Source organism: Lissotriton vulgaris, chromosome 5, assembly GCF_964263255.1.
Source record: "Lissotriton vulgaris chromosome 5, aLisVul1.2, whole genome shotgun sequence".
In the NCBI taxonomy this organism is placed as follows: domain Eukaryota; kingdom Metazoa; phylum Chordata; class Amphibia; order Caudata; family Salamandridae; genus Lissotriton; species Lissotriton vulgaris.
This window is the reverse complement of record NC_141693.1, coordinates 663003216-663025944: the sequence shown is the minus strand read 5'-3', so window position 1 is coordinate 663025944 and position 22729 is coordinate 663003216. Positions and strand designations below refer to the sequence as shown.

The following is a 22729-nucleotide window of genomic DNA, read 5'->3' as shown; positions in this document are numbered from 1 at the left end:
GAGAAGGGGGCATATTACCAACAACTAGCGATAATTATCGCTATGCTGGCTTAGCGGTAATATTTTTATCGCCGAGCTGCGGCGATTTTTATCGCTTAGGAACCTTGCAATTATCAAGGTTTATCTCCTAAGCGATAAAAATCGGCTGAAATGCATGAATATCGCTGAAAAGTAAGCGATATTCATGCATTACTGAGCTGATGCTCTTAGCCATGTTATCCACCTACCATTGGATAACATGGCTAAGAACTGCTCAGGGGCAGGTGTTAGCTTTTGGAGATATTCGCGCTTAGCGCGAATATCTCCAAAAGTTGGTAATAGGAGATAGCGATGTTAGCGACTGTTTCCAGTCGCTAACATCTTGGCACGCCCACTTTGCATGTCATTAGTGATAAATATCACTGACATGCAAAGCGGGGCCCAAGATGGTCGCTATCTCCTACTAGCTGTCGCTAACTGGTGTTAGCGACAGCTAGGTAATAGGAAGATAATTTTATCTCCGCTTTCTTGGCTTTTAAAGCCAAAAAAGCAGAGATAACCCCACTTGATAATATGCCTACAAATGCAGTCCTGTGCCTATCAATTTGGTGATCCCACTTCCAGGCCTCAGGGATTACCATCCAAGATCCAGGGCATCAAAAGTCAATAAGAAAAAAGTAAAGCAATAACACAATAAAGAAATGGAAAAAGAACCTTACCTCATGGGTAGACGTCAGCTACCTATATGGGGAATCAGTGAAACCTCAAAAAAAACATTTTGTAGTAAAAGAATATATAATTAAGACTATCATTCTCATATGATCACACAATGGTTACCAATTGTGCCTTCTTTTTTCACAGGCACGACCCCCTGTTAATGCCCGCCAATGACCAGATCGACAACATGGATAGCAGTGTGAAAAAATATGACTCAACTGGGATGTTCCACTGGTGTCCAGCCAAGGAAATGGAGAAAGTTATCCTGGTGAGAACAAACGAGTTACATACAGTGTCAAATGTTTTACCTCTGAACATGTGCGGTATATTCAATAACCACATCCTGTCCTTTGTGCTAAAGATACCATTCACAAACGTTCATGGTTCACAAGGTTTGTATAACACTATATTGAGTTTAATAATCTCGATCTATGATAAAATCACACCTACAGCATCACCAACCAGGAAATCGTCGAGGTAAGTATACAATTGATGGTTTTCCACGTATGTTAACCTAAACGTACCTGGGGATATTTACAAGAAAATGTCAGAGCATGGTGTTACGTCAAAATTAACAGCACTGAGCTTCGGCAATGTCAAAACTCAGGGATGCGCCATATTTACAAAAGTGCGGCACACCCCTGTGTTTCCCATAGCCATTCTAACACCATGTATTACCTGGCCTTAGTTGTTGGTGCTGCCTCAGCCTTGTAAATCTGGGGTAGCATCAAAAAGCAATCGGTGTTGCGTTGGAACGCCCAGAGCAACACCCATTGCCTGCCCCGTTTCAGCAGCATACTGCGGCGGAAAGGGACATATTTGCAAGGTGGCGTTAAGCCACAATAAGCAGCTTAAAGCCACCTTGTACATATGGGAATGGTGCAACCCAACAGGAGCGTCTGAAAAAGTGAGGCTCTGGGGTCATTAGGGGCTTGTAAATATGCCCCACCCTATGATGTAGTAGTTAGGTCAACGAACTAAATGTAAATTTTTTTGTCACGCGATTTTACGTATGTCTTATGGTGGTGATATAGCAATCATCATCGGCTTTTAGGGCTATTGAACAATTTGAGACTGGAAGGATAGCAAGAATCACATAAATGAACCATAACTGAATTTTCCAGCTGTGCTACAATGATGAGCTCATTTTTGACGCTGATGCTATTTTCAGCTTCTTGCTCTTTCCAGTCGCACCCTGGGGGGGAGGAGAATTGTGATTTTTGACAGCTTTGCAATTGCTGGGAGTGTGAACCTTTATGCCTTCATCCACCTGATAAAATCAAACCTGCTTGTAGTGGTCCTGTTCACAGTTTATGGCCCTACAATGACAGCAAAACAAACATGTGTCGTGGAAGCACTTCACAAGCACGGCGAGCTGAGACACAGGCCTTCTAGCACACCTTCTGCAGAATATCATTTATTTTGAGAATAGAGTTCAAAAGATGGATATGCTGCACACTGGAGGGGGGAAAGCATGTTTTCTGCTGGTGTTCACACTGACCAGAAGACTTGGATTTGTGCTGTGTTTGACTGTTAATGACTGTTTATGAGGATTAGAGGCATTAGAATGAATGGGAGTCCTCTCAAGAAACATCTTTCAGGGGACATTTCTGCAGATATTCGTTGTAGTGCGGGGTTCTGGATCCAAATGCGAGTGGAGACCAAGGAAAAATTAAAGTACACGCCAAACCAGAGAATTGGTCGAAGTTGTTTGTTCTGATATTTAAGGCTCCTTTTGAACTTGTGACATTTAAAGCCCACTGGAGAAAGAATATGCAGACATATAGGTAATAGAGCTCACCAAAGTGAAGCATTGGAGTCAAAGACAGCTTCTTGAACAGTTCAAGATGGGTTGCCTGGTCTTGTACTAAACCCTCTTCTGTTTTCCTATGGTAAATTGTCTTCCTGAAGCGACAGTAGCTGACTGCGGCTTGTTCAAAAAGAGAACAGCATTTTTTTGCATTATATCACCTCCATCTAGTCAGTGAAATTGGCAAATTTCAAGAACAGCTCGTTTTAAGATGGCTGAATTCCAGCAATAGAGACTGTGAGATGCATGCTTGCAACTCAATGCTTACACAATTTTAGTTGAGGTATCTTCTCATCACCAAAGACAAGAAAGGAAAATGTTCGACTTGAGGGTGGTCAACAAGCTTGTGAGATAATGGCAATTTCTCGATTGTAACCTTAGAGCACATATTGGAGTTATTCACAAAAGTAAATATTTTGTGTCTTTCTTTTTGGGGAATGCTTACTTCTGCATTCCAATCATTGCCTCTTACAGAAGCATGCTCAGATTTAAGGCACTGAGGCAGGATTTAAAGTTTAGAATTCCTCAGTTTAAGCTGACTTCTGCTTCTAAAGTTTTCACAAATGTGTGGGCTATGTGGTAAAAGGTTTTAGGTTGTACATTATGCACTGGGCCCTTATTTGGATGATTTAAAGGCACAGGTGACTCTTGCTAAACAGGAGAATGGGGCTGTTGCCTTTTCTAGGAGTCTCCACCAATTTGGGGACTTCAATGTTAGCATAAGAATTAATGATCATTAAATGCAATCACAAGTGTTACCTTCTCATGATAGAGAGCAGACATCTCACTGGTGAATAAATATCTTCAGGCAAAAGATTTTCTAAGGCTATTGAGTCATACAGATCTTCCTATTTCCTTCCTCTAGTGCTGCTATCCAACCTGAAAATTAGGACCTGCAGTGGTCACTCGCAAGACAATATTCTCAACATTCGGTCACATTGTTGAATCTGATGGACAGCTTCCAAAAGGTTCAGTCTGTACTATCAGGATGAAGATTTTGTAAAGGGAAGGTATTTCCGATTGCCCAATCAAGATATTAATCTAGTACGGGAAAAGTCCTTTTTAGTGCGATGTACGCCTTTCATAGATTATGCTGTGATTGGCCAATGGTCTAAGAGGGAGAGTTTGCTTCATATATATCTTTTGGAGTCAGAAATGTATTTGGTCACCTTCGTTTTGTCTCAGGTTCTGATGAGAAATGTATTTTTACCAATGGACAACACCACAACCACAATATAAAATTATTATGTATGATGGAGATGGATGTCACAATTATGATGACTGAAGAGTATGAGAAATCCTAATATAATTGGACCTCTCAGCTGCCTTCAAGACTTTTGATCACCCCACGCTCATCCACACACTGGAGACTCGAATGAGACTCATTGAGATCATCCTTCTGAAGAACCGTTTTTACCCACTTACTGGGTTTCGGCAGCGGGGGAACCGTCCAAGTCTTCCATACCCTCCATATATAGAAAAAAGGAGACACAGGAGCCTTCCTCTGCAGGAGGAACCAAGTTTTATTCGAATAGCCCGGGCTATGGAACAGAGTCCCAAGCTCGTCAGAAACAAGGCAGAGGAGGCTGCTGCTTCACTCTGCAGCTTACAGGCCGTATATACACATTTCCCACCTTAAGAAACCAGTTTGGATGGGGGCCTGGCGCCGACGAGTCAGAATGCAGTTACTCCATTCTTTGTTCAGGCAGGACGGTGCTGCAACAGATGGTACAAAAGATTACGGACAGGTCTTGCAAAACAGGATATGTACGCGAGAGAACAGACAGATCTTGAACAGCAGGATATGTGAAAGAAACAAGTTCTGGGACGGTGGTGTGACCAAGTCTTGCAAAGCAGGGTGGGTGTGTGCAGGAGTTCAGTCTGAGGGTGGTGAGGCCAATTCTTTCTTCCCTTCTTTCGAAATTGGCTCAACCACAAAGAGCAGAAAGGGCAGGGTGGTTGTGCCAGCTTCATCAGAATCAGCAGAAACGACCAGGAGGGTTGTGCAGAGGTGTTTGACACGAAATGGCAATGCAAAAATAATGGAGTCCTGACACAAAATAAATGCCGACAAGAAGGACACTTTTCCTCACTTCACCGATTTTGTTCCTACCTATCCATCTGGAAATAGTTTGTTCATATGGACACTTCCAGGTCACAGAAGATGCGGATCACCTGCAGAGGTTTCCAGATTTCCAGGTTATTTCTCATCTTCTTTGACATCTGTGCAGAGCCCCAATGGTAAATGTAAAGCTACAGCAGCCAAATGCAACAATATACCAAGTGGCCACAAGTATATTAGATAGCCCCTCTGCTTCAGACACTCAGTGCTTCAAACATTGAAGATTAATTTTGAGAACAGGGATCCCATTTGTTCTGTTTCTTGTCTTATATCATCTTCATCCACTATAAGGAGGGCTGTGGGAGTGCAATTCAGCTAACTGATAACAGCCTAAATATTCACAGGTATGCCAACAATACACAACTATATGTGAAAGTCTCCCATGCTCCAGACGTTCGATACCACAAACACTGCTTGAAGGCCATCCAGTACTGAATGTCCAGCCCTTACATGAAGCATCCTCATCAAAACTGAATACCTGCTTTTTGCCAAGAAGAATAAGCAACAACTAGTTAAAACCTGGCTCAATACATGAACCTGGATAGATTTGAACCCCAACATTCACCCAATGCTAAGTCACCCCGGACATAGTCCTCACCCTCAAGGAATACATTGCCAAGACAAACTAGATGGCACAGTATCAGTTCCCTTTGCTGAAGAAAGTGAAACCATTCCTACGAAAAAGCGACTTAGTAATTTCCATTCAAGCTTACATACTCTCACTTCTATACAGTGGCACTGCCCTACTCCATGTCCTCTCTGACTTAAACTCTTCTTCCTTAAAGACATCCTGCATTCCGCAGCACATCTCATCGGGCCTGAAGAAATCGGACCACATCACCCTCATCCTGATAGTACTTGTCTGGGTCCCATTGCCATCCTGTGTCATCTTCTAAACCAACTGCATCATCTACAAGTCATCAGAACTGGAACTGCATCTTGTGACTCTCGGCATACCCGCCACAAAGAGGCAAAAATGTGCAAAAATAAAGACAAAGCAGCTGGTCTTCTCAATCTATGGGCCCTAATCTGGAATGACACCTTTGTATTCATCAAGACTGCCCCAACCCTGCTCCAATTTAGGAAACGTTTGCAGAGGCACATTTGTAAAGAACAGAACGTCATGATCTAGGACTTTCGCTCCAAGAAGCCGTCTTCCACCCCAGCCACACGTTGTCTTTGCCTTGCAACAACACCCCGCTGCCTTTTGGCTAGGCTCATCTTATATAAATAGCACACATAAATGAGACCTACAGCGAAACATGTTGTGAGTTGTGTAGATCATAATAAAGACTACGTAGTCATTCAACTATCCAAGGTGTATATTTTTATAACTCCTAAAAGTAGAGAAAAGGGACATTTATTTACACCGTGTTTGGATGCTGGAGTGGGATGTAGGCGACATGAGGCGGCACAAACCCAATGCATTGGTGTAATGAGCTGCCCATTTGCCAGTATGTGACAGAAAATGTTTTGAAAACCTTCATGAGTATTTTTAGCAGATATGGCCATTCCTACCATCTACGGTGAGCTTTGGAGTGCTTGCCTTGTGCTAGGTTTGTAAAAGGTAGGAGCAGGCAGAAAAGCGAGCTACAAGCCGGAAGAGATTGTATAGAACGATGACTATGGGAGAAAGTAGGGATGAAAAGTAACTTATAAGAGTGACATTTAAGGAAGAAGCGTAGGGTAATGGCAGAATGAGACATGAGGTGGAGTCAAAACTAAACAACCTAGGTGTTCAGAAACCTAGCATTTGACACCAGCGGGTTTGTAAGAAAAGGTAGGCGCCTGTGCAATTATATTTACTGTTTTATTATTATTAAGTAAGAGTAGTTGTATTTCTATACAAATTAAGCAATGGTGAAGGCACCAGAAGGTGTTCCGGGAAATTAATTAAAAAAAATTGTATAGAGGAAATACTAAAATTCACAAGAGGTGAACAATAGAAATCAATGCTTCAGCATTTCGATTCAGCAGAAGCACGAGGCAGGACTTCAAGGTACAGAAACGAACTGAGGTTCTGGGGGTACAAGTTGGTATAGTTGGTGATTTGTGTGGTGGTTAGGCTGCCTGAATCATCTTCTCATATCTGAAATATCGTTCACGACAGCCAGAGATAACATCGAGGACCTAGAGACAAAAACTAACATCTCAGGAACACAGCATCAAAATATGTATATTTTCACTAAGCTTACAATGCGTGTTTGACTCATCAAATGACTTTTTTAAAAAACAGTGTCGTGTTCGAGCACAAGTGACGCATAGAAAAATCCCTTGCAGGGCACTCTGAGTGACACCACAGCAATTAGAGAAAGCTTTCTTCGTGTTTCTCAGGTCCCATTGACCCACGAGAACACCAAAGTGACTGAGCAAATTAAAGCAAATGAGGTGGCCCGTCGAATGCGTGTCGTGTACAGCCTCGAGCCCTGTCATTTGGGTCGTGTCGCGAGGCCTAATTGTGTTAGCCACTCTCGAGTCCTGATCCTGCATCCTGTACATGATACAGTGTGATGGGGCTCCCTCGTGGAGCCCCAGCATGTCACAGTTCATAACTTCACAAGCCAGGGCCAACTTTTCGTTAGTGGGGCCGAGCTGGAGGACAGGGGGAGGGATCACAATTCGTGTATGTTTTGCGTGATTGTCAAATCATCAGACATTATGGCAGCTTTCTTATGTCATGGTTTTCAAATGATGGAGTGGGCTGGACTCAATGACCGAAATGCAAAACAGTAAGGGGCACATGCATCAAGCGATTTTGGAATCCGAAACGGTGCGAATCGCAAAATTCGGCCGTTTGTGATTCCAAAATCACTTTTTGGGATGCATCATTTATTTTTCTATTATCGCAATTTAAGAAATCGCAATTTTTTGCGATTTCTCAAATTGCGATAGCATTTAAGAAATCGCAAATTTTGCGATTTCTTAAATGCAATGCATGATTATTTTTAATGTGTGAATTCGGAATTAGGAAGGGGAAAATTACCATGAAGTGAACCTTCATGGTAATTTGCGAAAAGTTTCAAAAATGCAAAAAAATGCATTTTTGAAACTTACTTTTTACACACACACATGCCCTTGGGACATGGGTGTGAGTAAAATGTACTTACATGACATTCCAGGGGTGCAGGGGGGGGGTCCTTTGGACCCCCCTCCACCCTTGAAATTGCATTCTCATTTTGCGATTCCTTAATTGCGAATTCGCAAAATGAGAATGCCTTCCCTTTGATTCCTATGGGCCTCTAGGCCCATAGGAATCAATGTAAAGCGATTTCTTATTTGCGATTCGCAATTATGGAATCGCAAATAAGGAAAATTAGGAAATCGAAAAAACTTTTGCGATTTTTTGATGCATAGGAATTTGCGATTCCTAAATTGCGATTCCTTAATTTTCGCAATTTAGGAATCGCAAATTCCTACAATGATGCATGTGGGCCTAAATCCCAGAATGCTTGGGTTTGGAGAAACCGGGAAGAAATTAATCGACTGACTTGTTCAGTGGTAGTGGAATGGTCCCACTGCGTGCCTGCCTTTGGAGCAAATGGTTTAAAACACAAAAAGTGTTTGCATACCAAAGACAGCTTTATTGAAATGCAATCAAAATTTGTTGCCTGAAGGTGCCTCCATTTTGCACAGTTCCCAAAGTTTGCTGTGTTTCTCAACTTCTACTAACAATGTCTTCATTAAAAAAATCTGCAAGTGAATTTTGTAATCACAATGTTATTTTGAGAGTTGAGAGGGAATTCCCCAATGAAAAAAGTATTTTACAGATTTGTTCGCCCTCATATCCACTTTCAGGACAGTTGCTGAGCCATGACTTGTGGTGTTAAATCATTGCTGACTTTGTGAAGTCCACATGGATTGGACATTTTTAAACAATATTTCATGAAAGAGGGAAAGAAAATCCGTAGCAATTTTACAAACCTCTTGTCAAAAATGCTTTCTATTGTACAGTTGTTATTGTTCATGCATACGTCTTTGAGCCCCACCGCTGCACTAGTGCACGGAAAAGACTTTGATGGAATACCCGCTAGAGCAGAATCAGTTTATGAATAAAGGTTTGATGTGATCAACCTAGAAAAGTTTGATGTGATCAACCTAGAAAAGCTAAGATATCCTGCAACCAGGGCTTCAAGTGGCATAGAAAAAATAGGGGTTCTCTCAAAGAGCCGTGGCTGATGTAATTAAGGGCGTGGCTTAAAAGCACCTAAGCATGAAATCTGTGCTTAGCATAGTGTGCTGCCAGATTGGCATTTTGCTATTTCTGTCATTGTATCCAGATATATAATACAACAAGTAGCATTACACTTGCAACAAGCCAGTACTGTTGGCTTTGTCAATGGGTGTTAGTTGCATAACATGAATAAGGAACAACCATGGATTTATAGTATAGCATATTGAAAATGCTTCCATTCTGAAATGGTGGAACTGTGAAAGAACTATAACCAGCGTCTTTGAAGTTACATCAGAGGCAGTGAAGGGTGATACTGCTGCAGAGTTAAGATTTACATTTTCATCCTGAGGGCGAGGGCAAAAATGGAGAGCCCGGTAGGGACCCGTCTTTGCACCTGCTTTTTAGAACTGCCTGTGCTGAGCACTGGCAGGACCCGGCCCACTTAAAGCCCTGGCTGCAACAGAAGAAGAGTCCTGTCACATGGAGCATGCAACACTCTCTAAGACATTTTAAGGCCATTTCCCTCCTTTCGATAAACGGTTCTATGTCAGAATATCATAGATAAAATATTGTCTAACATAAATATTGCGTTTTAAATACTGTTTACAAAAATATTATTCCCTTTGGATACATTTTATATTTCGAACACAATATTTTTGTCAGATGACATTTAGTCCACGAAATAATTATCCAATACCTTAATAAACAGAATATGCCCGTGAAATGGATTGCGCCATTCAGTATAGTAAATGAGCAGACTGGTGGTTATTGAAGAAGCAGAGCAGAGTACTGGCATTTTTTCCTGGAGTGTGTGACTTTTTTTAAAGTATTGTTTAGCAAATTTAAATGATACATTAATGTGGCACCGTGGGTTGCTCGTACATGTCAACTCAGAATTTTCAATCTCTTTCTCATTCCTCTCATGCCATGCCTCATCATTCTGAATCTTTTTTTTATGCGGGCCCAAATATAAAGAACAGTATGGGTGCATGCATTTAAGGGTTTTGTATAGCGTTTCCTTTCAGTATCTTTAGTGAACTCTAAGAAAATACAGGTAAAGAAATATAGGGGTATATTTACTAGGAAATGGCGTTGCGCTGTGAGCAATTATGCAACGCTGCATCATTTAAAAAACACAGGAAAGCGCCGCATTTACAAGAATACAGTGCACCCCCTTTTTTTTCCTTGTACTGGTGCTAAAAATGCTGCCTACCGCCAACACAGACACCCTTGCAATATAGTGCAAGGGTGCCTACATTGGAGGGATGATTGTTTATGTACAGGAAGGGAGACCTAAACAATCAATAATGGTGATTTGCTGCTTCTATGTGTGTGCTGCAGAATGTAGCACAGATAGAAGTAGCAAATTGTCGCTATTTAATGATTATTTATGTGCAGGAAGGGGCACCTTCCTGCACATAAACAACCATTAATGACATTTTGCTCTTTCTATGTGTGCTGTGGAATGCAGCACAGACTGAAAAAGCAAAAACGAGGAGAAATAAAAGTATTTGTCCTCGTTTCGCCATTCTAACGCCTGCTCTTGGATGGCAATAGTTTTGGCGCTGCCTCAGATTTACAACTCCTTGTAAATCTGCGACAGCGTCAAAAGCAATGGGTGTTGCGGTGGAACACCCACAGCAACAGCTGTTGCATGCCCCTTTCACTCTAAGTGATGAGTGTAAAGGGGTCTTAATTACAAGGCGGTGTTATGCGGCAAAACACTTTTGAGCCGCAACACTTTTGAGCTGCTTTGCATCACTTTTCGTGATACAGCAGCGGCGTAAACAATGCGCCACGTTGCACCATATTTACAAGGTGACGCACCAAGGCAGATGCGTCACCTTGTAAATCCCTGTGCCACATTATACATGCGTCAGGTATAATGTATGCAGGGTGGGTCTTAGGAGTGTCACAGTGAAATATCTGAGATTTCACTGCAACACTTCTAGGACTCCACTTTGTCAAAACTTTACGCCTGCCTAATGGCAGACGTAAGCGTAACGCAGGGCAATGGGAATAGTCCTACCCCATGCATTGCAGGAGTTGCATCATGCTTGAGACACAACTCCAGCAGTGCGTGACTTTTGCGCTGACAGATACGTCAGGATTCCTGAGGTATATGTCATTCCTTGCGACATGGAGCGCCATACATTAAATACGGCACATCCATCATGTCGCAAGGAGGGCGCATTGAAGACTTTTGCATTGCTGTTTTATCGCAGATATGCCACAGTTTTCATAAATGAGTCCCACTGTACCATCCTTAGATTCATCGGGCCTCATTTATGAAAAGTGACGCATCGCTGAGTGAAAACAGCGATGCGTCACTTTTCACTGCGCCCTCCTTGCAACACCAATGATGCGTCATATTTACAGTATGATGCATCATGGCGCAAGGAGATAGAGATACGTCAGTATTTCTGACGTATCTGTATGGCGCAAAAGTGACGCATTGCTGGAGTGTGTCACAAAAGTGACGCAACTCCAGCAATGTTTCCTTTCACATGGGGCAAGCCCCATGTGAAAGGGCCTGCGTCAGTCTTACGCCTGCTGTGAGGCAGGCGTAAGAAATTGACGCATTTGTGTCCTAGAAGTGGCGCAGTGAAATCTCATAGATTTCACTGCGTCACTTCCATGACCCTTTCTTGCGTCAAAACGCCCCCCTTGCATACATTATACCTGGCGCAGGTATAATGTAGCGCAGTGTAGTTTACAAAGTGACGCATCTACCTAGATGCGTCACTTTGTAAATATGGCGCAACAAGGCGCATTTTTTACACCACTGGTGCATCACAAAAAGTGACGCACCGGCGGCGTAAAAGTGACGCACAGCCTCATAAATGAGGCCCATCATCCCTTAGCAATGGAGTATTCACCTTAGGTCCAGAAGGGCCCGAACCATACTTACCTTTCAGGATATCCCAATAATATAGGTTTACAGACAGTGAGTACATCGAAAATCTGGTTTTTATCTGGACCTCTGTTGGTCACCCTGTTAGCACTCTTGCATTTGACTCCTTTGGGCATTGTTATTTTCAGTTTCCCGACCTGTACAATTTATTGTTCTCAATTTCTCAACTAATGGGAATTTTTTTTTTCAATTTTTAAATGTAACCAGTTTGTTCAACGTTATATGAGATATTCATTGCCTCCTCTTTGACCCCCTTCCTACAGACACGAAGTGAAGCAGCCATGACAGTTCTGAGCGGCCACGTGGTTGTCTGTATATTCGGAGATGTGACGTCGGCCCTGATTGGCGTACGGAACCTGGTGATGCCCCTGCGAGCGAGCAACTTTCACTACCACGAGCTGAAGCCGATTGTCTTCGTGGGCTCGATCGAGTACCTGAAGCGCGAATGGGAAACGCTGCACAACTTCCCAAAGGTCTCCATCCTGCCGGTGAGTGCACGCCCCCACTTTGATATCCTTTTTAGAGTGCACCGGGGAAGACAGGCCCAGTTCTGTTTTCAGGGCCAGACTGGCTACCGGGCATTTCTAAGTAAACAATGGAAAACCAAATGGCTTTAAAGTATGCTTTAAAACCAATTGTTTTGCTTTCTTTATTTAGAAGCACATTCAGGTCCCCATCAACAAAATCAGCCCCCACCACAGTGACATCGGCCCCCAGCTTGGCCGCCCACCAAAACGCCCGGTAGCCAGTCCGGTCTTGTCTGTTTTCCATTTGGCTGGCTATTGGCCTGGGGGGGTAGGTTGCATTTCTCCCCCTTACTTCTTGTGAAAAGACTCCCCAGGAGGCCTTATTACAAGAGAGGGGCTCCTTGTCAGCCGTGTTGGGTTCCATGCCAGGAATGCATTTCCCGCGCTATCAGATACAGTAGCAGTTGTTCGCGTGTGTGCTCGTGTGCCGCGCGTGAAGGCAGTTTGATGTCTGCAGTGGGGTGACAGCTTGACAGTAGTTGTTTATGACATTATTAATGCCTACGGAGCCAGAGCTGTGTTTTTATTTCTAATTAATGTTTAACTCCTCTGGGTTTGTGTGTTCTTTACCCACTCTGTATACGTCGACGGGCCCTAGAAGTATATGGTGCATTATACATGGTATGTCATTACACCGGTATAGACTTGACTGAAGGAGAAAAGCTTGGCCTTGAGGAAGCCCAGAGCTGATGCAGTTTTCCACTTGACAATTCTGAAGTAATCCACAGCCAAGGAATAGACATATGTAGTTACTCAAAGGCTTGTTCTGTATTTTTTTGCCCTTTCACTGTAACAGTTTTTCTCCTGCCTGTTTTCCAGCATCTTCTGTGCATCTGTTTTTCCAGCCTCTCACACTGCCCTCTCCCCACGAATTATTGTAAAGTCCATGGTTTGCCCTGTTTGGTTTTATCCATATTATTTTCTCCTCCTGTTTCCGACGCCAAGAATCACTGGCTCTGTTTGTAGAAATAAAATACAAGCAACTGTTGATTTTCTGGTCACTTGATGCACGGGTACCGCCCAAGATCACATCTCAGGTACCCTACTGGCATTCCATAAAGTGGCCCATTCCATAGTGTGTCTTGGGTAGAAATGTGTTATACACGTGCTGGTAGCTCAACATATAACCGATCAGAAAATAACAGCCTATGGGAGCGAAGTTACTTAACAAATAGGCTACAAGACATATCGCTTAGGTAGCAGAGGACGCATGTTATGATGTGTTAGTAACATTTGCAAAGCATACAGTCACCCATAAGTACAGCCTCCTAGCACTGTAGGTTGTCCAGGTTTATCCATCAGTATGTCTGAGACCTCCATCATGGATTGGAGTCAACTTCATCGAGCGCATATATGTTTGGGTGTTATGTTGCAGTCAGTCTCAAGGTTAGGTGATAGTGCCTTGTTAAATGGGCTGTGGGTGTCAGAATTGTTGCTAGAGTAAGGTGTTCAGTCTTTTCTGATTGCTTATATGTATCTTAAGATTGCAACATGTCAGAAATCCTATAATTATATTGGATGTGAATGTGGTTTGGTGATGAAGTTGGGGAATAATTCCTACCATATTGTTTTACAAGGGTTGAGATTGTAGTCCTTTGTTACTTGCCATGGCCAACAACCAGGTAGCAAAGGCAGATACATAATAGTCATTTAAAGTTCTGACTCGGCCTACAGGAAGCTTGCCCTCACCTTCCATTGCGGTTGGCTCTGCCTCCACTTACTGCTGTCAAGTTTTCTTTGAACAGCGCCATTTTCAGAAACTCGATAAAGAGCAGTTGTTCTTGCAAGATGAGATTTGAGGCGTTCCCAAGGAGAGAACTTGCACGGCACGTTTGAGACCTACCTCTTTGCTTAATCTACTTGAAATTAGGCTGATGTATTTTGAAGGTAAGGATGGATTTGAGGCTCCTGAGAGGTGCATAGTACCTGGTCAGTCTCTACTGGAGCCCACAACCATTAGTTCAGATATCTTATGCATGGCACCGTTGATTTGAAATTAGTACTGAACTCTAACAGCAACACCTTGCTGTTCAAGAGTTGGTTTAATGTTGTACCATCGTGCTTCGGTGCATCTGTCTACCTGATTGTGAGCCCCCTGTCACCTCTCAATGAGGAAATGTGGGATTCTTCGGATTAGGGATGCTGTGCATTCGAGCTGGTGGATGGTTTGTTGGAGGTGGGGTACCTTCGGGTGGAAAGACAATAGGGATTGGTACTCTTTCCCGCCTTTTCCAGAAAATGGGTCATTACATAGCAAGAAGGGGCAGGTGAAGGTTACGAACGTACATGTATTTATTGGTGCTTATATGACACAAACTTAGCTGCAGAGCAATGCAGTGATTTACAGTAGAGGGGAATGGATGATTCCGATTGTGTACAATTGGTATGGCCCTCCACTTCTAGTTGACGCAAAAGCTGGTAAGTGCTCAAGGTTTTTATTGTTGGTGGAGTAAGTACTCATTGAAGTGATGTGTTTTTTTAGCTCCTTTATGGAATCTATAATTGGATGCAATATTTTTGCAGATCAATATTTCAAAGTTTGTGGTAGAACACGGTATGTTATTTTTAACAAAGTGTGTATCCTTTGATGACAGGTTGTTTTCATTTTTGCATTTGTCAAGTTCTATTCTTCCAATGTCATACCTTTGGGTGTGTGCTAGCCTCCTGATTTGGTGATATTTTCATCCTGGTGAGATAGCATTGTTTCTCTCTTGTAGGTGATGCAGAACTTTTAAAGATTGTGTAGACTTGTTGGGGCTTGGCGAAAAGGGTTGGAATAAAAAGTCCAAATCTAATTTGGCCTTTAGAGAGTCAAGCAAAATAATGCACAGAACTATTCATTGACATGCATCATGGATGAGTAAGTTGTTGTCCATGTCCAAATGGAAAAGAATAACAACTTGAACAGAGACAAGGTTGGAAGCGAGAGTTAATAGAAAGGTTCATTGCATGTTATTGTTGACTTGATTTTGAAGTGGTAGTTGCTGTCTATGATCAAGTCTGTAGAATTCATGTTGATGGTGAGCTGGGGAGTGGATTCTGCCAAGTTTTCTAAGAGAACATTTGAAGGTTTTCAGTAATACTAGTTTTGATTTAGTTGATCATTTCACCTAATCATGGATGCATGTTTTTTTTAGCAGGTGACAAAGAGATGGAATATGTTCATCCAGGGTTGAATTTAAGATAGATGTTGGACATTGAGGAATGAAAAGGTGTAAGGCTTGTCTTGAATAGGTCAAAGTTAGCTCTTGAGAAGACGTTCAAAAAACGTTATATGTCTTCAGCGTACTGATGGATAATGATTCCATGATCGGACAGATAGACCCTGAGAAACTCTATATAGAGGTTGAAGACCTCTAATGATAGAATGCACCCTATGTGTATTTGAACAATTACCGGTTATTGCTGAGCTCTAGAAGGTCTCATCTGAATGAGTTGATGATGGTTGGACAGAAACAGTAGAAACACTAAAATTAATTTGATGAATCTCATGCAAATCTACAGGATAAGCATGATTTGATAGTGTTTTTGTGGAAGACCACAGAGAGGACAAACAGGACCAAAAGTTAGGCGTCCTCATTTCCTATGGTGAGAGGGTTAGGGTTGGTCTTGGATTTACCATGAATTGGTTAGTTTAGCATGGTTAAGGCTGGCTCTTTTTATTAGTGGAAGGATTTGCCTTGTTTTGCATGAACTTTGAAGATACCCTGTGAAATGCAGGTATTGATTATTTTGAATAGTGGTTCTTCAGCAAGGCTTTATGGATGTGGAAAGGCCGACCTCTTCATTTGTCATAACTTTAAGGAACATGAGTGTGGTGAGGGGTTAATATTAGGGCTGGGCGTAGTTCGCGAAGTAGCGCTACGTGTAGCTACGCGAAGTGCACTTCGCACTATGCAAACTGCGTAGTACCCTGTTCGCACTGTGCAAGATGCCGTTTTCAATGATTGCACAGTGCGGACAAGCATCCGTTACTGTGCAATCATTATAAACGGCATCTTGCACAGTGCAAGCTGTAGTTTTCTGCCACTCTAGTAGATTTTTACTCGAGCTGCAGCTTTCTCAACGCGGACCGGTAGTTTCTCTTCTCGAGCGGTCGTGAGCTTACGTGACCACTCGCAATGAGAAACCTGACCTCCCCGCGTTGAGAATCTCGCCGGGAGGTTTATTTTCCACGCTCGCGATCGGCAACTTGATGCTGCTGATCGCGAACGAGAAAAAAGTCTCACCGGGATGTCATTTTGCTTGCTCGCGCTCGCCAACTTGACGTTGAGGACCGCGAGCAAGCTAAAAATGACCCCTGCACTACGCTACACTACGCGTGTTTGCACTGTGCTATGTACAGTTTGCGTAGTGCGAAGTAGAGCAAACTTCGCAAACTACACGAGCGTAGCATAGTGCTTTGCCCATGGTTAGTTATTATGAGTATTTTGAGATAGGTCCATTTCAGAATGTCACAAGAAAGGATTGGAGGGATGCTGATTGTTTGATGTCAATGACGTGACGCTGGACCTTGTCTGGTTTGTTGAAGAAAAACTGGTTGACACCAATGGCAAAATCTATTTAAAAACCCTCCAGTGAAGATTAAGTGTTTTCTGTGTTTCCAACCAGGATTGCCTTTGTTTTGAACATGTTGATTCACAAATTCATTTTTTTAATGCAGAGGTATGTATGCAATGTTTAACTGGCCAAATTATACACACACAATTCACCCTACTCCGAATCGATGGCTCTTCCAGCCGCCCAAGGGGTGGAGAAGAAGGAGATATTTTCGAGCAAAGAGATCCCTGGTTGCAAAAGCATTTGCAAAGAGTATGTCTTAAGAACAGCCTGTAAACTTGTGACTTGTCAATGAATACATTGAGAGTGCATTTTGCAGAGAAATACATAGTGGGGATTTGAAATGCGGCTCCACATTTCCCTTTCGCATTCCATCAATTGCATTTTCTGTCTATGAGGAAAATGTTTATGTAATGAGATTAGCTGTTCTTCACTGGATTTGTAGTTTTATGATACTGCTCAGACTCTGTTAAAAGTCTCAGAAAAGTAAGACTTGTTAACTTTTGTTTCTGGTTGGTGTGCTCTTTGGCAATGTGCTAGTATTTCACAAGTATAGTTTCAACATTTTAGATTATATCTCTCAATCTACTGTCTGTATGTTGTGAAAAAAGCTGCCTTGTGTGTGCTCAACAAAGTCAAACTTGGATTATCAAACATGCTCCTGGTTCTTTTTCAGTCATAGGTTGCCCACTTGTAGGCTGAAATTTCCCAATATCATTTTTATGCTCCACATTTATGAATGAGGGTCATTAAAAGAGGATTGTGTGGGTAGTCTGGGTTATAACCTGGGCACTGGTCCAGTAGTACTGCTATGAAGGATGCATGCCTTCTGCTGCTACCTGCTCTCCGTCCTTTCCAGTGTTAATAAAGCATATATTAGCATCTAGTCTGAATTTGTGATATGTAACACTGTCACCAGGTTCTTGCTAGTGGCTCCTCTTGGTGTTTCTACTCTAATTTGTAATTGCCAGAAACTGAGCACTTGCGGGGTGAAGGAATTGTTGGTCATGTAGTGGTTGAGCTTTGCACTTGCACTGTCAGTCTTCTGGTTGTGACTAGCATCAGACCAACTTCCATGAGAGAAGCAACTTCATCGCTCCTCACTTGTAAACTTGTCCTTTTTTTAAATGATGTGCATTGCTTTGTGTTCCCATGAAATATATGGGCTGCTGGGATAGTTGAGCTTCAATTCTGCCCTCTGGTAACACAGATGCCCCTTGGATTAGAGTTTATTAAGTGAACATGAAGCGTCTACATTCCCCCCTGAATAGTCAACCTCACTGTTGCTTTCTCTGTCACCATCTCACTTTTCTACTATGATTAAACACTATATTCCACTATTCAACCTAACGTATGTCCTGTTGCTGCCACCCTTATGGCTGGGTAGGCATCCCGCCACACCATAACATCAGAGACTCATGCTCATCGCTCTTCCCGTACTCCTGGTCTCCCTGGGCACTGTTTTCTCCTCATCACTGCCTCACTCCTCAGCCTTGAAACCATCCCTAATGACGCTCACCGCCTCCTGCTTCCTGCCCGTTCACTCTTCCATTTGGCATCACCTTGTCTTCCCGGAGTGGCTTCCTCCCTCTTATTCAGGACCCCTACTCCCCAGTTCTTGACTCCATTCTGTTTGCATTGCTATGCAGCCCCTTCACTGTTACCTAGTTGGTCTGTCATGAATGGGACCCTGGCCCCTAACCCCAGGCCTGACAACCATTTGATGTTTCCTCACCTCAGTCACTCCTGCCCCTGTCGCTTACAGTCTTATTTCTCTTCCCTTGGACTCCTGCCCTGAGGTGTCCACTCTTAACATCTGTCCGCCTGTATCATTGGGCTGCCTCTCGCTGGCGTCTCTTATCATGGTTAGGGGATTGCTCTCAGTGTCCTCCTCCAACAGTCACCACTCATCGTCCCAGGGACCTTCACCGCCCTTGAGGCCTGTGGTCTTTCTAGTTGGATTTCGGCTGCTCTGCACCTTTTCCGCATTATTTATTGCAATAGGGGCAGCCTGTCACCCCTCTTCACTGGGACCTGGCTTCCTTGTTCCTTTACCGCACACGGGGGTCCCCTTTTCCCTCAAATGTGCGCTCCCATTTGTGTCTGTCCTCCTTAGAGGAAAACACACTCCAGCACCATGGCCGCGACGCACCTGGATCCTGCCCTCCTCAGTCTCGCTATTTCTCCTGAGGCTCCTTTCAACTACCATCAGCAGCCTAACCTCCACCCTTCCAGGGCACCCTCCACCTCAGCTTTGGTCGGACTTCCATGGGAGGCTGCCACCCCTCCAGTGTCAAGAGAACCGAATCCTCTCTTATGCGCATGCTCAGTTTAATAAACACACAGTGGCTGTACAGATGCAGGGTTTGGGCACCACTGTCTCGCGCCCCAGTCCTTCCTCAGTTTCTATGCATAGAGACCGGCTTGCTCCTTCCCTCATAGAGAGGGCTGCCTTTTGTGGTGTGACTGTAAAATACACTTAGCATTTCCATGAGGCGAGCCCTTTGTTTTCAAGTGGAAGTGCACAACACGAGGGCTAACTGCACTGACATTCGTTTTGGGCCAGCCCAGCCGCATGCCAGAGCTCTGACATGTGGCACAGCGGGTGGTGGATGATGCCAGCAGCACCACTTATCACTCAGATCGACAGGCCTGCTTTCAAAATGCGTTGGCACACTGTTCTACAAGCTCAATATCACGGCATTGAAAGTACACATTTTATTAATCTCCCAGAGTTTCTTTGCTCATCTGTAATTTGTATTTCTCCTCTTTCCTTTTTTTTTATTTTTATCCTTTTGCCAAAGGGGACGCCATTAAGCCGCGCTGATCTAAGGGCCGTCAACATCAACCTCTGTGACATGTGTGTTATTCTGTCAGCCAATCAGAATAATATTGATGATACCTCGCTGCAGGACAAGGAATGCATCTTGGCGTCACTCAACATCAAGTCTATGCAGTTTGATGACAGCATCGGGGTCTTGCAGGCTAATTCCCAAGGTAAGCACTGCCCTGTAATATGTTCCCGCCGCCCCTGCAGGGGACAGCAGCTGACAAGTGGAATGTCGCTCACTCGGGGATCCAAAGAGCCTTCCATCCGTTCACTTGACAGCCAAACTCGTTGTGAAGGGTGTTTTTTAGAAGGTTTTTTTTTTTATGCGCAGCTTTCCGGATATTGAAAAGAAAAGTCTGAGCGGAGCTGGCTGGAGCCAGCAGCGCAGATGATTCTTAAACTTTTCCTGTAGCACATACTAAACTCGTTCTCCATCTGCTGTGAGACCCTTTTATCCACAAGGCCAGTTTTCAGAGTTTCCAACTCTCAAGGGTGTGTGCAGTGCGAGTCTGAGCAGCACATTGCTCCTGTCTCAAAGTGTTCCTCATCTCTTGCTCTGATCTCCTACCTCAGACACTCCTCGCTCGTGTTACTTGGGCCTGACACCTGCATGACTTCAAACAATGCCAAACACACAAGAGATGATGGGCGACCTGCTTGTAGTTTGCCCAACCACTGGTAATCACTCTAGGTACTACCGCAACCCATCGTTTCTTTTCCCACTATTCCACCTCAGTTCGGACCCGGACAAAGTTGAGTTTATGTTAAGTTAAGTTTGAAGATTTATATAACATAGCTTATCACCCCGTGAGGGTATCCAGGCGCTGCCCATGGGCACAAGGAGATTAACCCCTTAGCTGCAGCGGCTATTCCGCCGTAGCGCTAAGCGGGTGGGGCGGCCGCGCGGCGGTTCCGTGCTTGTGACGGAACCGCTCCGTCACGGCTCGCGGGTGAGCTGTGCTTGTGACGGAACAATTCTGTCACGAACCCGCCCGCCCATTAATTCGTCAGCGCAGGCGCGGAATTCGCGCCGCGCAGGCGCGGCGAGCGGGCCGTGACGGAACCGTTCCGTCACAAGCACAGCTCACCCGAGGCTTGTGATGGAACGGTTCCGTCACAAGCATGCAAGGGGTTAAGTGATTTGCCCACAATCACAGGACGTGGTGCCGACTCTGAGGCTCAACGCTGGATCCCTCGCTCCCGAGTTGGCAGCTCTGGCCGCAGCTTCACATCCTCTTCAAATGCAAATGCAAATCAGTTTTGATCCTGCTTTGAAAGGAACAGTCAAGTCTGAGCTGCCGGGCCAGGTCCTCCCTGAACAGGAACACAACCACCCCAAGACTTCTTTTGCCCATATTGGGGCTTTTCAGTCAGATGTTGCTTGGTTCCAGTGGTACAGCGAGTACAGGACCCACGTCCAGGCATACCCATACCACTTAGGGTGGTACATCAAACACACAGTGCTATATATGGTTGGATCTAATCTGAGGTGGCATGGTGGACAAAAGAATGGGAGGTTGGAATGCCACCCAGAGCGATTGCCGGTGGTTAGATTTATTGCAAGCATTCTCGCACAACTGTTTGTGTATTTGATATAACGCCCTATGTGTCCAAGGGTATGATCAGACATAGATCCCTTGCTCACTGTGCCACTGAATCCAAGTTACACCCATCTCAAGAGCCCCAAGCAGAGCAAAACCGGTCTTGGGTTGCTCATGTTCTAGTTCTGAGCAGACCTGGCTTGGCAATTCGTGCTGGACTGTTCCTGTTGGGGTTCAGGGTGAAGACTGATATGCATATTGCTGCGTCTACTCCGAGATGGTATGGTGGGCAGAAGAGTGATGGGTTGGAATGTTACCCCAAGTGATTGCCAGTGGTTGGACTTATTGTAAGCATTCTCCCATCACCTTTTGTATGTTTTTCGGACAATACCCGTCATTTGCTATCACCAAAACAAAACTGGAGCTTCGTCTTCTGAAAAGGTCATCGTGCCCAAGCTGCCTGTCCACGTTCCCTCCCAACGCAGCCTGGTGAGCGCATAATCACATAAATTCATTGTTGGCAATAGCCAACAAGAGGTTTTAATCATTTGTCATTGTCACTTATAATACTTTTTAGTTTGCTTTCGGTAGCACTAGTTCTCACCGTGTGTCCTCTTGAAGGTGCTTTGTTGTTGCAAAGCAAAATTAAATGCTGTTTCCTTGAAGACCACATAATAATGAGGTAAAAAGATAAATGGTTGAAAATTAGACTACAGGTAACACTGGCGAGGTGGTTAGGCAGAGTGAAGAAAAGTTTACCAAACTTGGTGGGAGTGGGGAGAAGCTTATTGGTTTCAGGTTCGGTCCTGTGACATCAGTAAGCAGGCAATCCAGTGCGTACAGCAACACAGTCTGAATTTTACTATGAATGATGGTTGCGCACCTGTGTGTGGAGGGGAATTATCACCATAACAGCATGCTGAAGCTATTATGGTGATAAATTGCACAATGCAAGCATGGAAGCATGGACAACCACAAAGTGATTAATTGATGGTTAGTTCTAGTAGTGACTTGACCATGTTATCATGGTACTAATTTCACCACACAAGAGTATTCGGTCATTGTGCCTCCTATTTCTAGTTAACAATCAAAGGCCTGCTTCTACAGATCAGCCTTCCAAAGGGTTGTTACTTCAGTACATCAACTTTCTTACAGTTTTGTCTGTGAGCCAAGTTGGCGGTATCAGGGTGAAAAGTATGTTCAAGCTCAAGAGAGGACCTGCGGTTCTTTGACTGGTCCTTGCATGTCAACCTCTCCCAAACTACTCTCTAATGAAGAGTTACACCAAACAACTCCGACTGTGTAACCAATTGAATCTATCCCATGTACCACATCACTTAGAGAGGCAATGATCAAACTAGTAAAAGGGTTGTTGCCCATGTGTGAACAGTTCACTGGGTTAAGAGCTTGATGCTGAGATCTAAAGACATTTTCAGGCAAGGCCGAAGTGGGCTATTGTCCAGTGCCCACACCTTCCAAGATGCCCCCTAGGAAAGTGATTTTTTATCTCTTTATCTCTTGCCCATATCTGCCTGTTTCTCCTCTCTCTCTTTCTTTC

General features: G+C 43.9%; 1 protein-coding gene across 9 annotated transcripts in view; it reads left to right on the top strand.

The window, feature by feature from the left end:
- Positions 1–22729, top strand: part of KCNMA1 (potassium calcium-activated channel subfamily M alpha 1) — a 1464982-nt gene that overhangs the window by 1245522 nt on the left and 196731 nt on the right. For all 9 annotated transcript variants that reach the window (XM_086922098.1, XM_086922095.1, XM_086922094.1 and 6 more), the window contains 3 exons: positions 841–964; positions 11977–12201; positions 19605–19797. In XM_086922098.1, the coding sequence (XP_086778224.1) occupies positions 841–964; positions 11977–12201; positions 19605–19797 (542 nt within the window). The remainder of the gene's footprint in view (positions 1–840; positions 965–11976; positions 12202–19604; positions 19798–22729) is intronic.